The 20,826-nt window shown below is 47.8% G+C and overlaps 1 protein-coding gene across 1 annotated transcript in view; it reads left to right on the top strand.

Moving 5' to 3' along the window:
- LOC148474854 (uncharacterized) overlaps positions 1-9,656 on the top strand; it is a 76,614-nt gene extending 66,958 nt beyond the window's left edge. Inside the window, exons 9-11 of the mRNA XM_088458092.1 lie at positions 4,003-4,095; positions 4,247-4,787; positions 6,390-9,656. Of these exons, the coding sequence (XP_088314218.1) occupies positions 4,003-4,095; positions 4,247-4,787; positions 6,390-7,645 (1,890 nt within the window). The 3' untranslated portion in view covers positions 7,646-9,656. The remainder of the gene's footprint in view (positions 1-4,002; positions 4,096-4,246; positions 4,788-6,389) is intronic.
- The last annotated feature ends 11,170 nt before the right edge of the window (positions 9,657-20,826 follow it).

Below are 20,826 nucleotides of genomic sequence, written 5' to 3'. Positions count from 1 at the left end.
GGAACCATAACAGGGCATGTTTTCCAGGTCTCCTCACAAAATCACCAGTGAGATAATTATCACCACCTCTGGATCATTTAGATTGTGTCAGTCAGTAATGAACCACTAGTAAGGAGATATAGAAAACATGCCCTGTTAGGAATCCCTGGTGACTGGAGATGAGAAACACTGTTCTAGATCTTCAGTGCGAAAGGGATTATCTTCCAATAAATGCTTCAGCCTCTTCCCTATGCTACATACACATGGCTGGCAGGATTGTCACACATGTAACGTACATCCTGGTAGGCTAACTGTGTAATCCAGCATGACCAGGCATGCTGGGACTTATGGTCCCACTACAGCTGCGGATCCACATACTGTATAACACCGCTGACACTCAGTAATTATTACAGATGTGGGAGCAGAGAAAATAAGATGGGTGATTGTACACAAGTCGCCCAGATGTTAGGAGACAGAGGAATAGGGCAGTAGTGGGGGAAAGAGAGGCTGGGCTGGGAGATGTCATGTGCTATCGGAGGGTGTATAATGGGGAGGGGGAGCAGAGAAGTAGGGGAAGATGATGGGGGCAGAGACTTTAGCCTAGGTTACTGGGGAGAATGACCTGAGGGTGGAATGAGGAGGAAAAGATGGGTGGTCTGTGAGGGATCTGGCCTGGGGAAACATGTTGTCATATGGTGTTGTGTACTTGTGTATATTATACTATGTGTAGTAATCACTGGTTATCAGGTGTGTGACCTGTGTATAGTGATCAGTGTGTATCAGGAGTGTGATATCAGTGTGACCTGTGTAAAGTGATCAGTGTGTATCAGGTGTGCGATATCAGTGTTACCTGTGTATAGTGATCAGTGTGTATCAGGTGTGTGATATCAGTGTGACCTGTGTATAGTGATCAGTGTGTATCAGGTGTGTGATATCAGTGTGACCTGTGTATAGCGATCAGTGTGTATCAGGTGTGTGATATCAGTGTGATCAGTGTGTATCAGGTGTGTGATATCAGTGTGACCTGTGTATAGTGATCAGTGTGTATCAGGTGTGTGACCTGTGTATAGTGATCAGTATGTATCAGGTGTGTGATATCAGTGTGACCTGTGTATAGTGATCAGTGTGTATCAGGTGTGCAATATCAGTGTGACCTGTGTATAGTGATCAGTGTGTATCAGGTGTGTGATATCAGTGTGACCTGTGTATAGAGATCAGTGTGTATCAGGTGTGTGATATCAGTGTGACCTGTGTATAGTGATCATTGTGTACCAGGTGTGTGATATCAGTGTGACCTGTGTATAGCGATCAGTGTGTATCAGGTGTGTGATATCAGTGTGACCTGTGTATATCAGATGTGTGATATCAGTTTGACCTGTGTATAGTGATCAGAGGGCCTGATTCAGACCCGGTCGCTAGCGCTGAGCGCTTGCAACCGGGTCGAAGGTGGCCCAGAGCGCATACGCACGATGGAACTGGCTCTGTCGTGAGCATGCGCGAGACCCGGGCACTCCGTCGCTCCGGGTCTCGCAAAAAAAGGGGGCGAGCTGTCGATGTTGAGTGACAGCTCGCCCCCTTTGGTGGGCGGGCCAGGGGGGTGGCTGCCCAAATGGAGGCGTTCCCATGAGAACGCCTGTCGTTTGGGGGTGGCCCCACTGACATCACGAGTGATGTCAGTGGAGAGATTCCGTCTCTGTTAGAGCCAAAATCTCTCTGGGGATTGCGGCCACGAGACCCTACCACAAGGGTCTCGTCGCAAGCCCGATGGTCTTGACCATCGCAACCTGGCCACTCGCTATATCTGTGGGTGGTCACCCACAGCTATGAAAGCGGCCAGGAGGCCGCACAAAAAAATAAAAAATGCCCTGATTCAGAGCGAGCGCTCTTTCAGAGCGTCCGGCTCTGAATCAGGGCCAGTGTGCGATATGGCTCTGGAAAGAGGAGGGCTTATTAGTTAATCAGTGTTTCCTGAATTAATATGTTACATGTACTCTGATATTTATTATATTTACTTTTAGACACGTGAGGAACACTAGAATCTTTACTAGAAGTCACGTAAGGGTGAGACCTGTCCTGTATAAATATCTGATCACAGGATTTACGTGGACAAAAGTCACATGACTGAGAGGATACTAAATCTCACCCTGGAGATCATCTACCTGCTGACTGGGGAGGTGAGGGGATCTGGGAGTGTCACAGTGACATCACTTATATCTATAGTAATAATACAGGGACATGACTGGGGAGGTGAGGGGATCTGGGAATGTCACAGTGACATCACTTATATCTATAGTAATAATACAGGGACATGACTGGGGAGGTGAGGGGATCTGGGAATGTCACAGTGACATCACTTATATATATAGTAATGATACAGGGACATGACTGGGGAGGTGAGGGGATCTGGGAGTGTCACAGTGACATCACTTATATCTATAGTAATAATACAGGGACATGACTGGGGAGGTGAGGGGATCTGGGAGTGTCACAGTGACATCACTTATATCTATAGTAATAATACAGGGACATGACTGGGGAGGTGAGGGGATCTGGGAGTGTTACTGTGATATCACTTCTATCTATAGTAATAATACAGGGACATGACTGGGGAGGTGAGGGGATCTGGGAGTGTCACAGTGACATTACTTATATCTATAGTAATAATACAGGGACATGACCGGGGAGGTGAGAGGGTCTGGGAGTATCACAGTGACATCACTTATATCTATAGTAATAATACAGGGACATGACTGGGGAGGTGAGGGGATCTGGGGGTGTCACAGTGACATCACTTATATCTATAGTAATAATACAGGGACATGACTGGGGAGGTGAGGGGATCTGGGAGTGTCACAGTGACATCACTTATATCTATAGTAATAATACAGGGACATGATTGGGGAGGTGAGGGGATCTGGGAGTGTCACAGTGACATCACTTATATCTATAGTAATAACTGAGCAGCAGGGAGCCGGTCTCAGATATAGTATCAGTCCCACAGTCCTTACTAGAGTTTGGACTTAGTACATTGTTCACAGTATGTTGTTGTCACTGACCCAAAGATGTCGGAGCTGCAGGATATACTATATACTCTTCATTTTCCTGTATTTAGGAGATTGTTACAAGATAAGTATTTGTAAAATAGAGTTTTTTTGTATATTATGTAAAATGAACACCTGAATAAACAGTCTCATTTAAATAGAGTTTAAGTGACCTTTCCATGTTTCCCCCAATACAAAGGGTTATACAGTACTAAAGAAGACATCCAATGAGCATGAGACACCCAGCAGCCATCCCCGTGTGCCAGGAGGACTGAGCAGGACCCAGAGTCCCATCACGGTGCCTCCACTTCACTCACTGATACATGAGAGACACAATGACCAGAAGATCCTGGAACTCACCAACAACATCATTCAGCTGCTGACTAGAGAGGTGACTGCTGGGAATTGGACATTATACAGTAACACCAGGGGATGTGTCTGGGTGATGACTGGAGAGGTGACTGCTGGGAATGGGAAATTATACAGTAACACCGGGGGACGTGTCTGGGTGATGACTGGAGAGGTGACCGCTGGAAACGGGACATTATACAGTAACACCAGGGGATGTGTCTGGGTGATGACTGGAGAGATGACTGCTGGGAATGGGAAATTATACAGTAACACCGGGGGACGTGTCTGGGTGATGACTGGAGAGGTGACTGCTGGGAATGAGACATTATACAGTAACACCAGGGGATGTGTCTGGGTGATGACTGTATCATTGTGTGTGTCAGGTTCCTATAAGGTGTCAGGATGTCACTGTCTATGTCTCCATGCAGGAGGGGGTGTATCTAGTGGAACACAATGGTCTGTATTAGGACGTGAAGATGGAGAATCACCGGCCCCTCGCATCACTGGGTAAGAGGAGACTGTCATTTATTGTACAGGGGAGAGCAGGTATGGGGGCTCCCTATATACACACATCACCTGATATTCACATATATACAATGTAATCAGTCACTGTGTGTCTCCTACAGATGGACTAAGTAACAGAAATACCCCAGAGAGATGTCCCCGTCCTCTTTATTCACAGGATTGTACAGAGGAGAATCACAGGACCCCACAGGAGCATCAGGTAGATGGGATTTAGGGTCTCACCAATATACCACAGTGACTGTCACTTTATTATGTGTAGAGAAGCTGTGTGTGTCTTATACACGGATATTATACTGTCTAATCTCAATTAATGAAATCAAACATTAAAAAACAAATCAATTTTTGTTTAGGGTGCAGCTCAGGCTTATAAGGTTGAAGATATAGAGAGAGAAGAAGAGACATATGTGACTGATATGAAGGCAGAAGATATAGAGAGAGAAGAAGAGACATATGTGACTGATAATAAGGCAGAAGACATAGAGGGAGAAGTAAAGACGTATGTGACTGATTTGAAGGCAGAAGATATAGAGGAAGAAGAAGATATGTATGTGACTGATATAGAGGCAGAAGATAAAGAGGAAGAAGAAAAGACGTATGTGACTGATATGAAGGCAGAAGATATAGTGGGAGAAGAAGAGACATATGTGACTGATATGAAGGCAGAAGATATAGAGGGAGAAGAAGAGACGTATGTCACTGATATGAAGGCAGAAGATATAGACGGAGAAGAAGAGACGTATGTAACTGATATGAAGGCAGAAGATACAGAGGGAGAAAAAGAGACGTATGTGACTGATAATCAAGCAGAAGATATAGAGGGAGAAGCAGAGACGTTTTTGTGGGGCAATCAGCAGTTTAAGACGGCGGAAATCCCTAAAGATATCAGCACAGGTGAGTAATAAACACTTATTACAGAATAGTCACATTCTCCTTGTTCAGTTTCTTATCTTACACCCTCTCTGTCAGTACAATCTAATGAAGTAAATGTCTCTGCCCAGTGGGGGAGTTGGGAGCCATCTGCCCCTATGATACTACTGCTCTCCCCCTCACATCATGTCACTGTGTGTTACCAGCCCAGAGATCTGACTAGTCTCCTCCCCACACTCTCTGGTGTATCGCACATACTAAGATGGAGATCACAGTAGAATGCAGCTATTATGACCTGTGTGTGATATAATGTATAGACCATGCCTGAACTCTGTTACACATACTGAGATGGAGATCCAGAGAGTGTGAGGACACAGCAGGATGCAGCTAGTATGTCCTGTGTGTGATATAATGTATAGACCATGCCTGCACTCTGTTACACTTACTGAGATGGAGATATGGAGAGTGTGAGGACACAGCAGGATACAGCTAGTATGTCCTGTGTATGATATATTGTATAGACCATGCCTGCCCTCTGTTACACATACTTAGATGGAGATACGGAGAGTGTGAGGACACAGCAGGATGCAGCTAGTATGTCCTGTGTGTGGTATAATGTATAGACCATGCCTGCACTCTGTTACACATACTGAGATGAAGATATGGAGAGTGAGAGGACACAGCAGGATGCAGCTAGTATGACCTGTGTGTGATATAATGTATAGACCATGCCTGCACTCTGTTACACATACTGAGTTGGAGATCAGGAGAGTGTGAGGACACAGCAGGATGCAGCTAGTATGTCCTGTGTGTGATATAATGTATAGACCATGCCTGCACTCTGTTACGCATAGTGAGATGGAGATGCGGAGAGTGGGAGGACACAGCAGGATGCAGCTAGTATGACCTGTGTGTGTGATGTAATGTATAGACCATGCCTGCACTCTGTTACACATACTGAGATGGAGATACGGAGAGTGTGAGGACACAGCAGGGTGCAGCTAGTATGTCCTGTGTGTGATATAATGTATAGACCATGCCTGCACTCTGTTACACATACTGAGATGGAGATATGGAGAGTGTGAGGATACAGCAGGATACAGCTAGTATGACCTGTGTGTGATATAATGTATAGACCATGCCTGCACTCTGTTACACATACTGAGATGGAGATATGGAGAGTGTGAGGACACAGCAGGGTGCAGCTAGTATGTCCTGTGTGTGATATAATGTATAGACCATGCCTGCACTCTGTTACACATACTGAGATGGAGATATGGAGAGTGTGAGGACACAGCAGGGTGCAGCTAGTATGTGCTGTGTGTGATATAAAATATAGACCATGCCTGCACTCTGTTACATATACCGAGATGGAGATTTGTCTTTTTTACGGACTACTCCCCAGCCAGTGTTACTCCTACACCTAAACCGCCTCTTGACAATCATCATCAAATACTTGATGAAGTCACTGAATGTATGGAGATGTTGGGGTACAGCCGGGCATATTTTATTAGAGTTACACAGTATGGGGATGTAGGGGTAAAACTGGCCGCGTCTTATTATAGTTACACAGTATAGTATAGTTCTGCAGGGGTGCTAATTCCCATATAATTATTCTGTTCCCAGCAGATGGACACAACCGCAGGAATAACTCGGGGAGACGTCTCATATTATCTCCAGATTGTGACCTAGACAATGATAACTTCTCACAGGACTCTCCAAGAGAAAGCCCCTTTACTCCTAGTATACATCCAACATCTCATAGTGCAGATATATCATCTGATCCTTCTAACCATGAAGATAATCCTAGTTGCGTTACAAATAGTTCAGATCACACAAGTGTTAAACAATTTTCATGTTCTGAATGTGGGAAAGGTTTTACAAAGCAGATCAGTCTTTCTAAACATCAGAAGAGAGTACACGCAACTGAAAGGCCTTTTCTGTGTTCCGAGTGCGGGAAATGTTTTATAATGAGAGGAGATCTTACTAGACATACAAAGATTCACAAAAGTGAGAGACCATATTCATGTTCTGAGTGTGGGAAATGTTTTATAGATAAATCAAATCTTGTTAAACATCAGAGACGTCACACAGGTGCGAAACCATTCCCATGTCCTGAGTGTGGTAAATGTTTTACACAGAAATCAGATCTTGTTAAACATCAGAGACGTCACACAGGTGAGAAACCAATTCCATGTTCTGAGTGTGGAAAATGTTTTATACAGAAATCACATCTTGTTACACATCGGAGAACTCACACAGGTGAGAGGCCATTTCCATGCTCTGAGTGTGAGAAATGTTTTGCTCGTAAATCAGCTCTAGTTAGACATCAGAGAAGTCACACAGGTGAGAGGCCATTTCCATGTTCTGAGTGTGGAAAATGTTTTATACAGAAATCACATCTTGTTATACATCAGAGATATCACATAGGTGAGAAACCATTTCCATGTCCTGAGTGTGGGAAAAGTTTTACACAGAAATCAGATCTTTTTGCACATCAGAGAAGTCACACAGGTGAGAAACCATTTCCATGTGCTGAGTGTGGGAAATGTTTTACACAGAAATCAGATCTTGTTATACATCAGAGAAGTCACACAGGAGAGAAACTACTTCCATGCTCTGAATGTGAGAAATGTTTTACCAAGAAATCACATCTTGTTAGACATAAGATGATACACACCGGTGAGAAGCCATTTCCATGTCCTGACTGTGGGAACTGTTTTACACAGAAATCAGATCTTGTTACACATCAGAGAAGTCACACAGGTGATCAGCAATTTTCATGTTCTCAGTGTGGGAAATGTTTTACTAAGCAGAAGAGTCTTTCTATGCATCAGAAGAGAGTTCACGCAGCTGGAAGGCCGTTTCCGTGTTGTGAGTGATGGAAATGTTTTATAATGAGAGGTGCTCTTACTAGACAAAGATTCACACAGGTGAGAGACCATATGCATGTTCTGAGTGTGGGAAATGTTTTATAGAGAAATCACATTTTGTTACATATCAGAGAAGTCACACAAGTGAGTAACCATTTCCATGTCCTGAGTGTGGGAAATGTTTTACAATGAAATAGAAATTGCAGCGATATTTGCAGTACTGTAAAATCAGAACAAGCATAAATACAATATTAGACTAGATTGTTGTCCCTGCTTGATGAAGGGTAAATTACATTTACATTATCACATTATGGGCCTGATTCAGCAGCAGAAGCAAATGTAGCTGCAGTCTCTTACAGATCGCAGGTGCTAATATATGCTAATGCCGAGGCACAGCCGCCATAACCACGCCCACTGCTGCCTTCTCATTGTACAATGTCACACTTCCATGTAATCATCGGTACCATCGGCACATATCAAGTAGTCACGCAGCATTTATATCAGGTCTGACCAGCCGCAAACACTGCAGCTCTCCTGACACGCAGAGAGGTCTCATGCTACAGCTGCCATCGTTATGGCTAATTTATACATGCCCATGACATGGTGATCACATGGACAGACACGCCTGCAGCTTTCTGTCCACCCCCCTGTTCCCTCTGTGCGTCCGTATTTGCAATGTGATCGCTGTGTGTGCGCAGTGTGACTTACATGTAGGCATGATGGCAAATATTCGCTCTATCTGTGTAACTATCGTCATCATGTGTCCACGGGTGACTCAGCTCCTATATACTAATATATTACACTTTATTATATATCCACACGGATGTTACCAACATAGAGCTCCAACAGGTTCCTCATGTAATGGCTTTCAGTTTCCTTATTCTATCAGATCAGAGGTTCCCAAACTCCTCTTATTACAGGACGGGTTTTAAGGATATCCATGCTTGAGCGCAGTTGGCTTATTTAGTGCCTCAGTCAGTTTGAATTAACCATTTGGACACAATCATGGATATCCTTACACCCTTGACTGTATGGGGGAGTTTGGAAGCTCTGGATTAGATTATTATTGTGCTATTAGCCTATATTATGTAATAACAAGACCACATGATGTAATATAGGGACATAACTAATCTGTCATCATTACCATTTACAGATTGTCCTTAGTATGTCCTGCACTGTCACCTCCCATAGTGGTGACACCACCAGTAATGTGCAGGGTCAGGAGATGGAGATTATTTGGTAGTGAGTTATACATCTACAAATATATGAGATAGAGTTTGGTAACAAGTAAGAAAACCAAACGCCCCACGGACCTGTCTGACATCCATGTGGGGTAACACAGCTGTGTGTGGAGCTTGTTTGTTAGTATTTACCACATTCTTTGATCTGAACGTTTTTGTACATTGTTAGTAAAGCTGGAATAGTGCCCAGTTGTCCTCTCGGTGGTGCACATGTTTTGTGATGGCCTAGGTGTAAGATCTAGTGATTTGCTGTAAGACGGAATTTAGTGGAAACACTGATATTACCAGAGATGTCACAAGGAAGTATAGAGGTTTCTGCATGGAGGGTGAGCTGTGTCTCATGGGCTGGTCACACTAGGCCACTGCTGGCAGGAGAATATAATATAGACATGGGGACAGCTATACTTTGCAGCAACTATATATACATGGGAAATATAACAACACATAAGATGTTTAATAAAATGCATCACGTATAAATGAGATGCAATATCACTGAGATAAGTGGAATTTCAGTAGCAGCTCAGAGAGAAGCTATTCTCTACCGCGTCAGGGAGAAACTAGATACATTGTATCAAAACAAATAGACACAGTCTGTCGAGTAAATAAGATACCTAGTAACAACTATACACACTGAGCCCAATACAGAGAGCCAGAGATATCTCCATGCAAATGTATAACACTGAGCTCAATACAGAGAGCCAGATATATCTCCATACAAATGTATAACACTGAGCCCAATACAGAGAGCCAGATATATCTCTATGCAAATGAATAACACTGAGCCCAATACAGAGAGCCAGATATATCTCCATGCAAATGTATAACACTGAGCCCAATACAGAGAGCCAGAGATATCTCCATGCAAATGTATAACACTGAGCCCAATACAGAGAGCCAGAGATATCTCCATGCAAATGTATAACACTGAGCCCAATACAGAGAGCCAGATATATCTCCATGCAAATGTATAACACTGAGCCCAATACAGAGAGCCAGATAAATCTCCATGCAAATGTATAACACTGAGCCCAATACAGAGAGCCACAGATATCTCCATGCAAATGTATAACACTGAGCCCGATACAGAGAGCCAGATATATCTCCATGCAAATGTATAACACTGAGCCCAATACAGAGAGCCAGATATATCTCCATGCAGATGTATAACACTGAGCCCAATACAGAGAGCCAGATATATCTCCATGCAAATGTATAACACTGAGCCCAATACAGAGAGCCAGATATATGTCCATGCAAATGTATAACACTGAGCCAAATACAGAGAGCCAGATATATCTCCATGCAAATGTATAACACTGAGCCCAATACAGAGAGCCAGATATATCTCCATGCAGATGTATAACACTGAGCCCAATACAGAGAGCCAGATATATCTCCATGCAAATGTATAACACTGAGCCCAATACAGAGAGCCAGAGATATCTCCATGCAAATGTATAACACTGAGCCCAATACAGAGAGCCAGAGATATCTCCATGCAAATGTATAACACAGCTCAATACAGAGAGCCAGAGATATCTCCATGCAAATGTATAACACTGAGCCCAATACAGAGAGCCAGATATATCTCCATGCAAATGTATAACACTGAGCCCAATACAGAGAGCCAGATATATCTCCATGCAAATTTATAACACTGAGCTCAATACAGAGAGCCAGATATATCTCCATGCAAATGTATAACACTGAGCTCAATACAGAGAGCCAGATATATCTCCATGCAAATTTATAACACTGAGCTCAATACAGAGAGCCAAATATATCTCCATGCAAATGTATAACACTGAGCTCAATACAGAGAGCCAGATATATCTCCATGCAAATGTATAACACTGAGCCCAATACAGAGAGCCAGAGATATCTCCATGCAAATGTATAACACTGAGCCCAATACAGAGAGCCAGATATATCTCCATGCAAATGTATAACACTGAGCCCAATACAGAGAGCCAGATATATCTCCATGCAAATGTATAACACTGAGCACAATACAGAGAGCCAGAGATATCTCCATGCAAATGTATAACACTGAGCCCAATACAGAGAGCCAGAGATATCTCCATGCAAATGTATAACACTGAGCCCAATACAGAGAGCCAGAGATATCTCCATGCAAATGTATAACACTGAGCCCAATACAGAGAGCCAGATATATCTCCATGCAAATGTATAACACTGAAAGTCACTGATAATTAAAGATATTATTTTAGGTCTCTTTAAAGGGTAGAATAATCAATTTAGAGACTTATGCTCTTTATTGAGGGTATATTATAAGTATATAAAATATTAAGCACGGATATGAAATAATTATATAAGGAGTAATACATAGCCCCTTATCAACTAGAGTAAGAGAATAAATAACACCTCATAATAAATCAGTTGATTGTCAGTAAATCTCTTATAGGAATTACTAATAACAAGGAACATGAGGGCTCTCCTCCCAAGTGGCAGATTTTATACACTATTTCTATGTATATACACAACTATCATTTTACTATTTCGCTGCTATTTAGAAACTTATTTTAAGTGATGATATAAATAAAAGTTATGTTTTAGTTGAACACATGAATACATTGGACAGATACTATATGTATGTAACTAGGGGGTAAGTGCACTACAGTAGAAAACCTCTTTTTCTTTGCAGTAAATAAATAAAGGGGCATTAGTGTCTCTCCTGTATGACACCAGGATCCGTGTGAAGGAATAATAGGTACCAAGCAATACAATACAATATAACGGTGATTATCCCCATCACGTATATAATTACAGGATAAGTGAGTGACTAGTACAAGCCGAGGTCAGGGCCACAGAAGAACAAACGTCAGACATAAGCCCGGTCACTATTGGTCAGTCAGACATAAGCCCGGTCACTATTGGTCAGTCAGACAATTACTATGACTCATTCAGAACTGGATATAAACTGACATAAGGCCGTATTACTCTGTCACTTTAGGTACCGGTGATTATAGGTATATATATTGGGGTGATTATAGGTATATATTGGGGTGATTATAGGTATATATTGGGGTTATTATAGGTGTATATTGGGGTGATTATAGATATATATATATATATTGGGGTGATTATAGCTATATATTGGGGTGATTATAGGTATATATTGGGGTTGTACCAGCTCTCTGTATTCCTAGGTTCTTGTTATGCAGTTTTTTATTGTTTTGTGTGTTAGCTTTATCCTAATTTAGTATCTTTATACTGTGACTGTCTTAGTGTCCATTTCTCATACCCAAACAAGAAAGGTTTTGTCTTACACGTGTGCCCCTCTCTCCTGTCTCCTGTCACTGTGACACCGCTCTGGTGTTGGGGATTTGCTCTTTGATGGGCACCTGCATGGATACACTGGCCTGTCCTGTTATTACCTCCTATCATGGTATATATCAGCATTTTGTTAGTACATATGTATTAGATAATGTCATCTCTATTGTATGTGTGCCATGGAGGGAATGACAGCACTGTGCGAGTATCATATCCTGCAGCTTATAATACATGAGTAATACAGAAATGACGTATTGTACACAAGCCATGAATAATAACAGGAATTGCTCTGTATGAGTAACTGGACGTTACAGGACTATTATGTGCAGGATGTTACTCTCATCATTAATGTAAGGACCATATTATACCAAAGAGAGAAAGCCAGGACAGCTATTCCTCATGGATGGCTCCTAATACGTACAGACCCCACCTGATCGAAAATGCCAGGATGCTGCACATCTCTGAGCGTTGGATGTATGATCTGTTATCTATATACAGGTGCACAGCACAGCGTCACTGTACCAGTATGCCGGGAGCCTCACATCATTACTCTGTTCTGTTACCTAGCTGCATCCATGTCTAATCATAGTGGTATGAGCTGAAATACTCTGTGCTGCAGTTACAGTTTTCTTTAGTTACAGATTTCCAGCACCACCCACCTTATCTGCTGCTTGTGTGTCTGCCCCCAGGTTTGCAGGATACAGCAGCTGCTCATTTTATAATCTGCTTTTCTTGCACTATTCTAACAGCAAAACATTCACACAATATTATAGTAATCTGTAGTATTAAATATTCAATAAATAACATTCCAAGTGTTACTACAGAAGGAAACTATATTCTTCTAATCTTGCAATAAAATGACTGATGTAGAAAATTCTGCCGCACTGCTGTGTTTAGTGATAACTTGTGTATAAAGGAAAAGGCGGGGTGTGGGGGGAATGAGGGAGAGGGTGATATATAATATAATAATACTATATTTTGTATATTTTGATAGTAATGTTCAGTAATAAAATATTATCCATGGGAAAATAAACTACAATTGTAAGTAAAGCCCCTAATTTGGGGTAATGGGTATGAGGACCTGTGTATAATGTGGTGTAATTTGGGTACGAGGACCTGTGTATAATGTGGTGTAATGGGTACGAGGACCTGTGTATAATGTGGTGTAATGGGTACGAGGACCTGTGTGTAATGTGGTGTAATGGGTACGAGGACCCGCGTGTAATGTGGTAACGGGTACGAGGACCCGCGTGTAATGTGGTGTAATGGATACAAGGACCTGTAGTCAGAAGAAACTTTTCTGATCTATTTCTTAGAGAACTGGTTTGTGTAGCGCTCAGACCTATTACTAAGTGGTATTGTTATAAATGATAGGGTGATGTGTAAAAGAAGAATGGACCCAAAATGTTGCAAGATAATAGTTTACTGGTCACAGTAGACAGCAGCAGTACACAGAATATTGGTGCTTGTACAGAGAGATGTAGCAATCAAAGATGTGGGTTGTAGACATTGTGAAGCCCAGGGCAAAAGTTCCTAGCTGGGCCTAGCTGTGCCCCCCCCCCTGCAACCGATCGGGGAAGGAGCGTTTCCATGCGGAACACCCCCAATTCATCACACTAGTACACAAATGTCTAGAAACAAAAACAAGATACACATACATATTGTTGGTACATACAGAGACTCATATACACACATATCAATAGGTATACATATATTCATATACAGTAACACAATTGCATAAAAAAGCCACAGACTCAGAATGCCCAGCAGCTGGCTCCCAGACGGGAGGTGAGAGCAGGGGAGGAGAGCTGGGGATGGTCATCTGCACCTGTATCACAGCAGAGGTCATAGACTGGCAGCTGGCTCCTAGAGGACGGGAGGTGAGAGCAGGGGAGGAGAGCTGGGGATGGTCATCTGCACCTGTATCACAGCAGAGGTCATAGACTGGCAGCCCGGCAGCTGGCTCCTAGAGGACGGGAGGTGAGAGCAGGGGAGGAGAGCTGGGAATGGTCATCTGCACCTGTATCACAGCAGAGATCATAGGCAGGCAGCCCAGCAGCTGGCTCCTAGAGGACGGGAGGTGAGAGCAGGGGAGGAGAGCTGGGAATGGTCATCTGCACCTGTATCACAGCAGAGGTCATAGACTGGCAGCCCAGCAGCTGGCTCCTAGAGGACGGGAGGTGAGAGCAGGGGAGGAGAGCTGGGAATGGTCATCTGCACCTGTATCACAGCAGAGATCATAGACAGGCAGCCCAGCAGCTGGCTCCTAGAGGATGGGACGTGAGAGCAGGGGAAAAGGGCAGGGGATGGTCATATGCACTTGTATCACAGCAGACGTCATAGACTGGCAGCCCAGCAGCTGGCTCCTAGAGGACAGGAGGTGAGAGCAGGGGAGGAGAGCTGGGGATGGTCATCTGCACCTGTATTACAGCAGAGGTCATAGACTGGCAGCTCCACAGCTGGCTCCTAGAGGACGGGAGGTGAGAGCAGGGGAGGAGAGCTGGGAATGGTTATCTGCACCTGTATCACAGCAGAGGTCATAGACTGGCAGCCCAGCAGCTGGCTCCTAGAGGACAGGAGGTGAGAGCAGGGGAGGAGAGCTGGGAATGGTCATCTGCACCTGTATCACAGCAGAGGTCATAGACTGGCAGCCCAGCAGCTGGCTCCTAGAGGACGGGAGGTGAGAGCAGGGGAGGAGAGCTGGGAATGGTCATCTGCACCTGTATCACAGCAGAGATCATAGACAGGCAGCCCAGCAGCTGGCTCCTAGAGGACGGGAGGTGAGAGCAGGGGAAGAGACCTGGGAATGGTCATCTGCACTTGTATCACAGCAGAGGTCATAGACTGGCAGCCCAGCAGCTGGTTCCTAGAGGACGGGAGGTGAGAGCAGGGGAGGAGAGCTGGGAATGGTCATCTGCACTTGTATCACAGCAGAGGTCATAGACTGGCAGCTGCACAGCTGGCTCCTAGAGGACGGGAGGTGAGAGCAGGGGAGGAGAGCTGGGGATGATCATCTGCACCTGTATTACAGCAGAGGACATAGACTGGCAGCCCAGCAGCTGGCTCCTAGTGGACGGGAGGTGAGAGCAGGGGAAGAGAGCTGGGAATGGTCATCTGCACTTGTATCACAGCAGAGGTCACAGACTGGCAGCCCAGCAGCTGGCTCCTAGAGGATGGGAGGTGAGAGTAGGGGAGGAGAGCTGGGGATGGTCATCTGCACCTGTATCACAGCAGAGGTCATAGACTGGCAGCCCAGCAGCTGGCTCCTAGAGGACGGGAGGTGAGAGCAGGGGAGGAGAGCTGGGAATGGTCATCTGCACCTGTATCACAGCAGAGATCATAGACAGGCAGCCCAGCAGCTGGCTCCTAGAGGATAGGACGTGAGAGCAGGGGAGGAGGGCCGGGGATGGTCATATGCACTTGTATCACAGCAGAGGTCATAGACTGGCAGCCCAGCAGCTGGCTCCTAGAGGACAGGAGGTGAGAGCAGGGGAGGAGAGCTGGGGATGGTCATCTGCACCTGTATTACAGCAGAGGTCATAGACTGGCAGCTCCACAGCTGGCTCCTAGAGGACGGGAGGTGAGAGCAGGGGAGGAGAGCTGGGAATGGTTATCTGCACCTGTATCACAGCAGAGGTCATAGACTGGCAGCCCAGCAGCTGGCTCCTAGAGGACAGGAGGTGAGAGCAGGGGAGGAGAGCTGGGGATGGTCATCTGCAACTGTATCACAGCGGAGGTCATAGACTGGCAGCCCAGCAGCTGGCTCCTAGAGGATGGGAGGTGACAGCAGGGGAGGAGAGCTGGGAATGGTCATCTGCACCTGTATCACAGCAGAGATCATAGACAGGCAGCCCAGCAGCTGGCTCCTAGAGGACGGGAGGTGAGAGCAGGGGAAGAGACCTGGGAATGGTCATCTGCACTTGTATCACAGCAGAGGTCATAGACTGGCAGCCCAGCAGCTGGCTCCTAGTGGACGGGAGGTGAGAGCAGGGGAAGAGAGCTGGGAATGGTCATCTGCACTTGTATCACAGCAGAGGTCACAGACTGGCAGCCCAGCAGCTGGCTCCTAGAGGATGGGAGGTGAGAGTAGGGGAGGAGAGCTGGGGATGGTCATCTGCACTTGTATCACAGCGGAGGTCATAGACTGGCAGCCCAGCAGCTGGCTCCTAGAGGATGGGAGGTGAGAGTAGGGGAGGAGAGCTGGGGATGGTCGTCTGCACTTGTATCACAGCAGAGGTCATAGACTGGCAGCCCGGCAGCTGGCTCCAAGAGAATGGGAGGTGAGAGTAGGGGATGGTCATCTGCACTTGTATCGCAGTAGAGGTCATAGACTGGCAGCCCAGCAGCTGGCTCCTAGAGGACAGGAGTTGAGAGTAGGGGAGGAGAGCTGGGGATGGTCATCTGCACCTGTATCACAGCAGACGTCATAGACTGGCAGCCCGGCAGCTGGCTCCCAGAGGACGGGAGGTGAGAGTAGGGGAGGAGAGCTGGGAATGGTCATCTGCACCTTTATCACAGCAGAGGTCATAGACTGGCAGGCCAGCAGCTGGCTCCCAGAGGACGGGAGGTGAGAGTAGGGGAGGAGAGCTGGGGATGGTCATCTGCACCTGTATCACAACAGAGGTCATAGACTGGCAGCCCTGCAGCTGGCTCCTAGAGGACAGGAGGTGAGAGCAGGGGAGGAGAGCTGGGGATGGTCATCTGCAACTGTATCACAGCGGAGGTCATAGACTGGCAGCCCAGCAGCTGGCTCCTAGAGGATGGGAGGTGAGAGCAGGGGAGGAGAGCTGGGAATGGTCATCTGCACCTGTATCACAGCAGAGGTCATAGACTGGCAGCCCAGGAGCTTGCTCCTAGAGGACGGGAGGTGAGAGCAGGGGAGGAGAGCTGGGAATGGTCATCTGCACTTGTATCACAGCAGAGGTCATAGACTGGCAGCCCAGCAGCTGGCTCCTAGAGGACAGGAGGTGAGAGCAGGGGAGGAGAGCTGGGAATGGTCATCTGCACCTGTATCACAGCAGAGATCATAGACAGACAGCCCAGCAGCTGGCTCCTAGAGGACGGGAGGTGAGAGCAGGGGAAGAGACCTGGGAATGGTCATCTGCACTTGTATCACAGCAGAGGTCATAGACTGGCAGCCCAGCAGCTGGTTCCTAGAGGACGGGAGGTGAGAGCAGGGGAGAGCTGGGAATGGTCATCTGCACTTGTATCACAGCAGAGGTCATAGACTGGCAGCTGCACAGCTGGCTCCTAGAGGACGGGAGGTGAGAGCAGGGGAGGAGAGCTGGGGATGATCATCTGCACCTGTATCACAGCAGAGGTCATAGACTGGCAGCCCAGCAGCTGGCTCCTAGTGGACGGGAGGTGAGAGCAGGGGAAGAGAGCTGGGAATGGTCATCTGCACTTGTATCACAGCAGAGGTCACAGACTGGCAGCCCAGCAGCTGGCTCCTAGAGGATGGGAGGTGAGAGTAGGGGAGGAGAGCTGGGGATGGTCATCTGCACTTGTATCACAGCGGAGGTCATAGACTGGCAGCCCAGCAGCTGGCTCCTAGAGGATGGGAGGTGAGAGTAGGGGAGGAGAGCTGGGGATGGTCGTCTGCACTTGTATCACAGCAGAGGTCATAGACTGGCAGCCCGGCAGCTGGCTCCTAGAGAATCGGAGGTGAGAGTAGGGGATGGTCATCTGCACTTGTATCGCAGTAGAGGTCATAGACTGGCAGCCCAGCAGCTGGCTCCTAGAGGACAGGAGGTGAGAGTAGGGGAGGAGAGCTGGGGATGGTCATCTGCACCTGTATCACAGCAGAGGTCATAGACTGGCAGCCCGGCAGCTGGCTCCCAGAGGACGGGAGGTGAGAGTAGGGGAGGAGAGCTGGGAATGGTCATCTGCACCTTTATCACAGCAGAGGTCATAGACTGGCAGCCCTGCAGCTGGCTCCTAGAGGACAGGAGGTGAGAGCAGGGGAGGAGAGCTGGGGATGGTCATCTGCAACTGTATCACAGCGGAGGTCATAGACTGGCAGCCCAGCAGCTGGCTCCTAGAGGATGGGAGGTGAGAGCAGGGGAGGAGAGCTGGGAATGGTCATCTGCACCTGTATCACAGCAGAGGTCATAGACTGGCAGCCCAGCAGCTGGCTCCTAGAGGATGAGAGGTGAGAGCTGGGGATGGTCATCTGCACCTGTATCACAGCAGAGGTCATAGACTGGCAGCCCAGCAGCTGGCTCCTAGAGGACGGGAGGTGAGAGCAGGAGAAGAGCTGGGAATGGTCATCTGCACTTGTATCACATCAGAGGTCATAGACTGGCAGCCCAGCAGCTGGCTCCTAGAGGACAGGAGGTGAGAGCAGGGGAGGAGAGCTGGGGATGGTCATCTGCACCTGTATCACAGCAGAGGTCATAGATTGGCAGACCAGCAGCTGGCTCCTAGAGGACGGGAGGTGAGAGCAGGGGAGGAGAGCTCGGGATGGTCATCTGCCCCTGTATCACAGCAGAGGTCATAGACTGGCAGCCCAGGAGCTGGCTCCTAGAGGACGGGAGGTGAGAGCAGGGGAGGAGAGCTGGGAATGGTCATCTGCACTTGTATCACAGCAGAGGTCATAGACTGGCAGCCCAGCAGCTGACTCCTAGAGGACAGGAGGTGAGAGCAGGGGAGGAGAGCTGGGGATGGTCATCTGCACCTGTATTACAGCAGAGGTCATAGACTGGCAGCTCCACAGCTGGCTCCTAGAGGACGGGAGGTGAGAGCAGGGGAGGAGAGCTGGGAATGGTTATCTGCACCTGTATCACAGCAGAGGTCATAGATTGGCAGCCCAGCAGCTGGCTCCTAGAGGACAGGAGGTGAGAGCAGGGGAGGAGAGCTGGGAATGGTCATCTGCACCTGTATCACAGCAGAGGTCATAGACTGGCAGCCCAGCAGCTGGCTCCTAGAGGACGGGAGGTGAGAGCAGGGGAGGAGAGCTGGGAATGGTCATCTGCACCTGTATCACAGCAGAGATCATAGACACGCAGCCCAGCAGCTGGCTCCTAGAGGACGGGAGGTGAGAGCAGGGGAAGAGACCTGGGAATGGTCATCTGCACTTGTATCACAGCAGAGGTCATAGACTGGCAGCCCAGCAGCTGGTTCCTAGAGGACGGGAGGTGAGAGCAGGGGAGGAGAGCTGGGAATGGTCATCTGCACTTGTATCACAGCAGAGGTCATAGACTGGCAGCTGCACAGCTGGCTCCTAGAGGACGGGAGGTGAGAGCAGGGGAGGAGAGCTGGGGATGATCATCTGCACCTGTATTACAGCAGAGGACATAGACTGGCAGCCCAGCAGCTGGCTCCTAGTGGACGGGAGGTGAGAGCAGGGGAAGAGAGCTGGGAATGGTCATCTGCACTTGTATCACAGCAGAGGTCACAGACTGGCAGCCCAGCAGCTGGCTCCTAGAGGATGGGAGGTGAGAGTAGGGGAGGAGAGCTGGGAATGGTCATCTGCACCTGTATCACAGCAGAGATCATAGACAGGCAGCCCAGCAGCTGGCTCCTAGAGGATGGGACGTGAGAGCAGGGGAGGAGGGCCGGGGATGGTCATATGCACTTGTATCACAGCAGAGGTCATAGACTGGCAGCCCAGCAGCTGGCTCCTAGAGGACAGGAGGTGAGAGCAGGGGAGGAGAGCTGGGGATGGTCATCTGCACCTGTATTACAGCAGAGGTCATAGACTGGCAGCTCCACAGCTGGCTCCTAGAGGACGGGAGGTGAGAGCAGGGGAGGAGAGCTGGGAATGGTTATCTGCACCTGTATCACAGCAGAGGTCATAGACTGGCAGCCCAGCAGCTGGCTCCTAGAGGACAGGAGGTGAGAGCAGGGGAGGAGAGCTGGGAATGGTCATCTGCACCTGTATCACAGCAGAGGTCATAGACTGGCAGCCCAGCAGCTGGCTCCTAGAGGACGGGAGGTGAGAGCAGGGGAGGAGAGCTGGGAATGGTCATCTGCACCTCTATTACAGCAGAGGTCATAGACTGGCAGCCCAGCAGCTGGCTCCTAGTGGATGGGAGGTGAGAGCAGGGGAAGAGAGCTGGGAATGGTCATCTGCACTTGTATCACAACAGAGGTCATAGACTGGCAGCCCAGCAGCTGGCTCCTAGAGGACGGGAGGTGAGAGCAGGGGAGGAGAGCTGGGAATGGTCATCTGCACCTGTATCACAGCAGAGATCATAGACAGGCAGCCCAGCAGCTGGCTCCTAGAGGATGGGACGTGAGAGCAGGGGAGGAGGGCCGGGGATGGTCATATGCACTTGTATCACAGCAGAGGTCATAGACTGGCAGCCCAGCAGCTGGCTCCTAGAGGACAGGAGGTGAGAGCAGGGGAGGAGAGCTGGGAATGGTTATCTGCCCCTGTATCACAGCAGAGGTCATAGACTGGCAGCCCAGCAGCTGGCTCCTAGAGGACAGGAGGTGAGAGCAGGGGAGGAGAGCTGGGAATGGTCATCTGCACCTGTATCACAGCAGAGGTCATAGACTGGCAGCCCAGCAGCTGGCTCCTAAAGGACGGGAGGTGAGAGCAGGGGAGGAGAGCTGGGAATGGTCATCTGCACCTGTATCACAGCAGAGATCATAGACAGGCAGCCCAGCAGCTGGCTCCTAGAGGACGGGAGGTGAGAGCAGGGGAAGAGA

Source organism: Taudactylus pleione, unplaced genomic scaffold, assembly GCF_031769625.1.
Source record: "Taudactylus pleione unplaced genomic scaffold, aTauple2 ptg000805l, whole genome shotgun sequence".
NCBI lineage: Eukaryota > Metazoa > Chordata > Amphibia > Anura > Myobatrachidae > Taudactylus > Taudactylus pleione.
The sequence above is the reverse complement of the archived record's forward strand: the minus strand, read 5'-3'. Positions and strand labels throughout refer to the sequence as shown.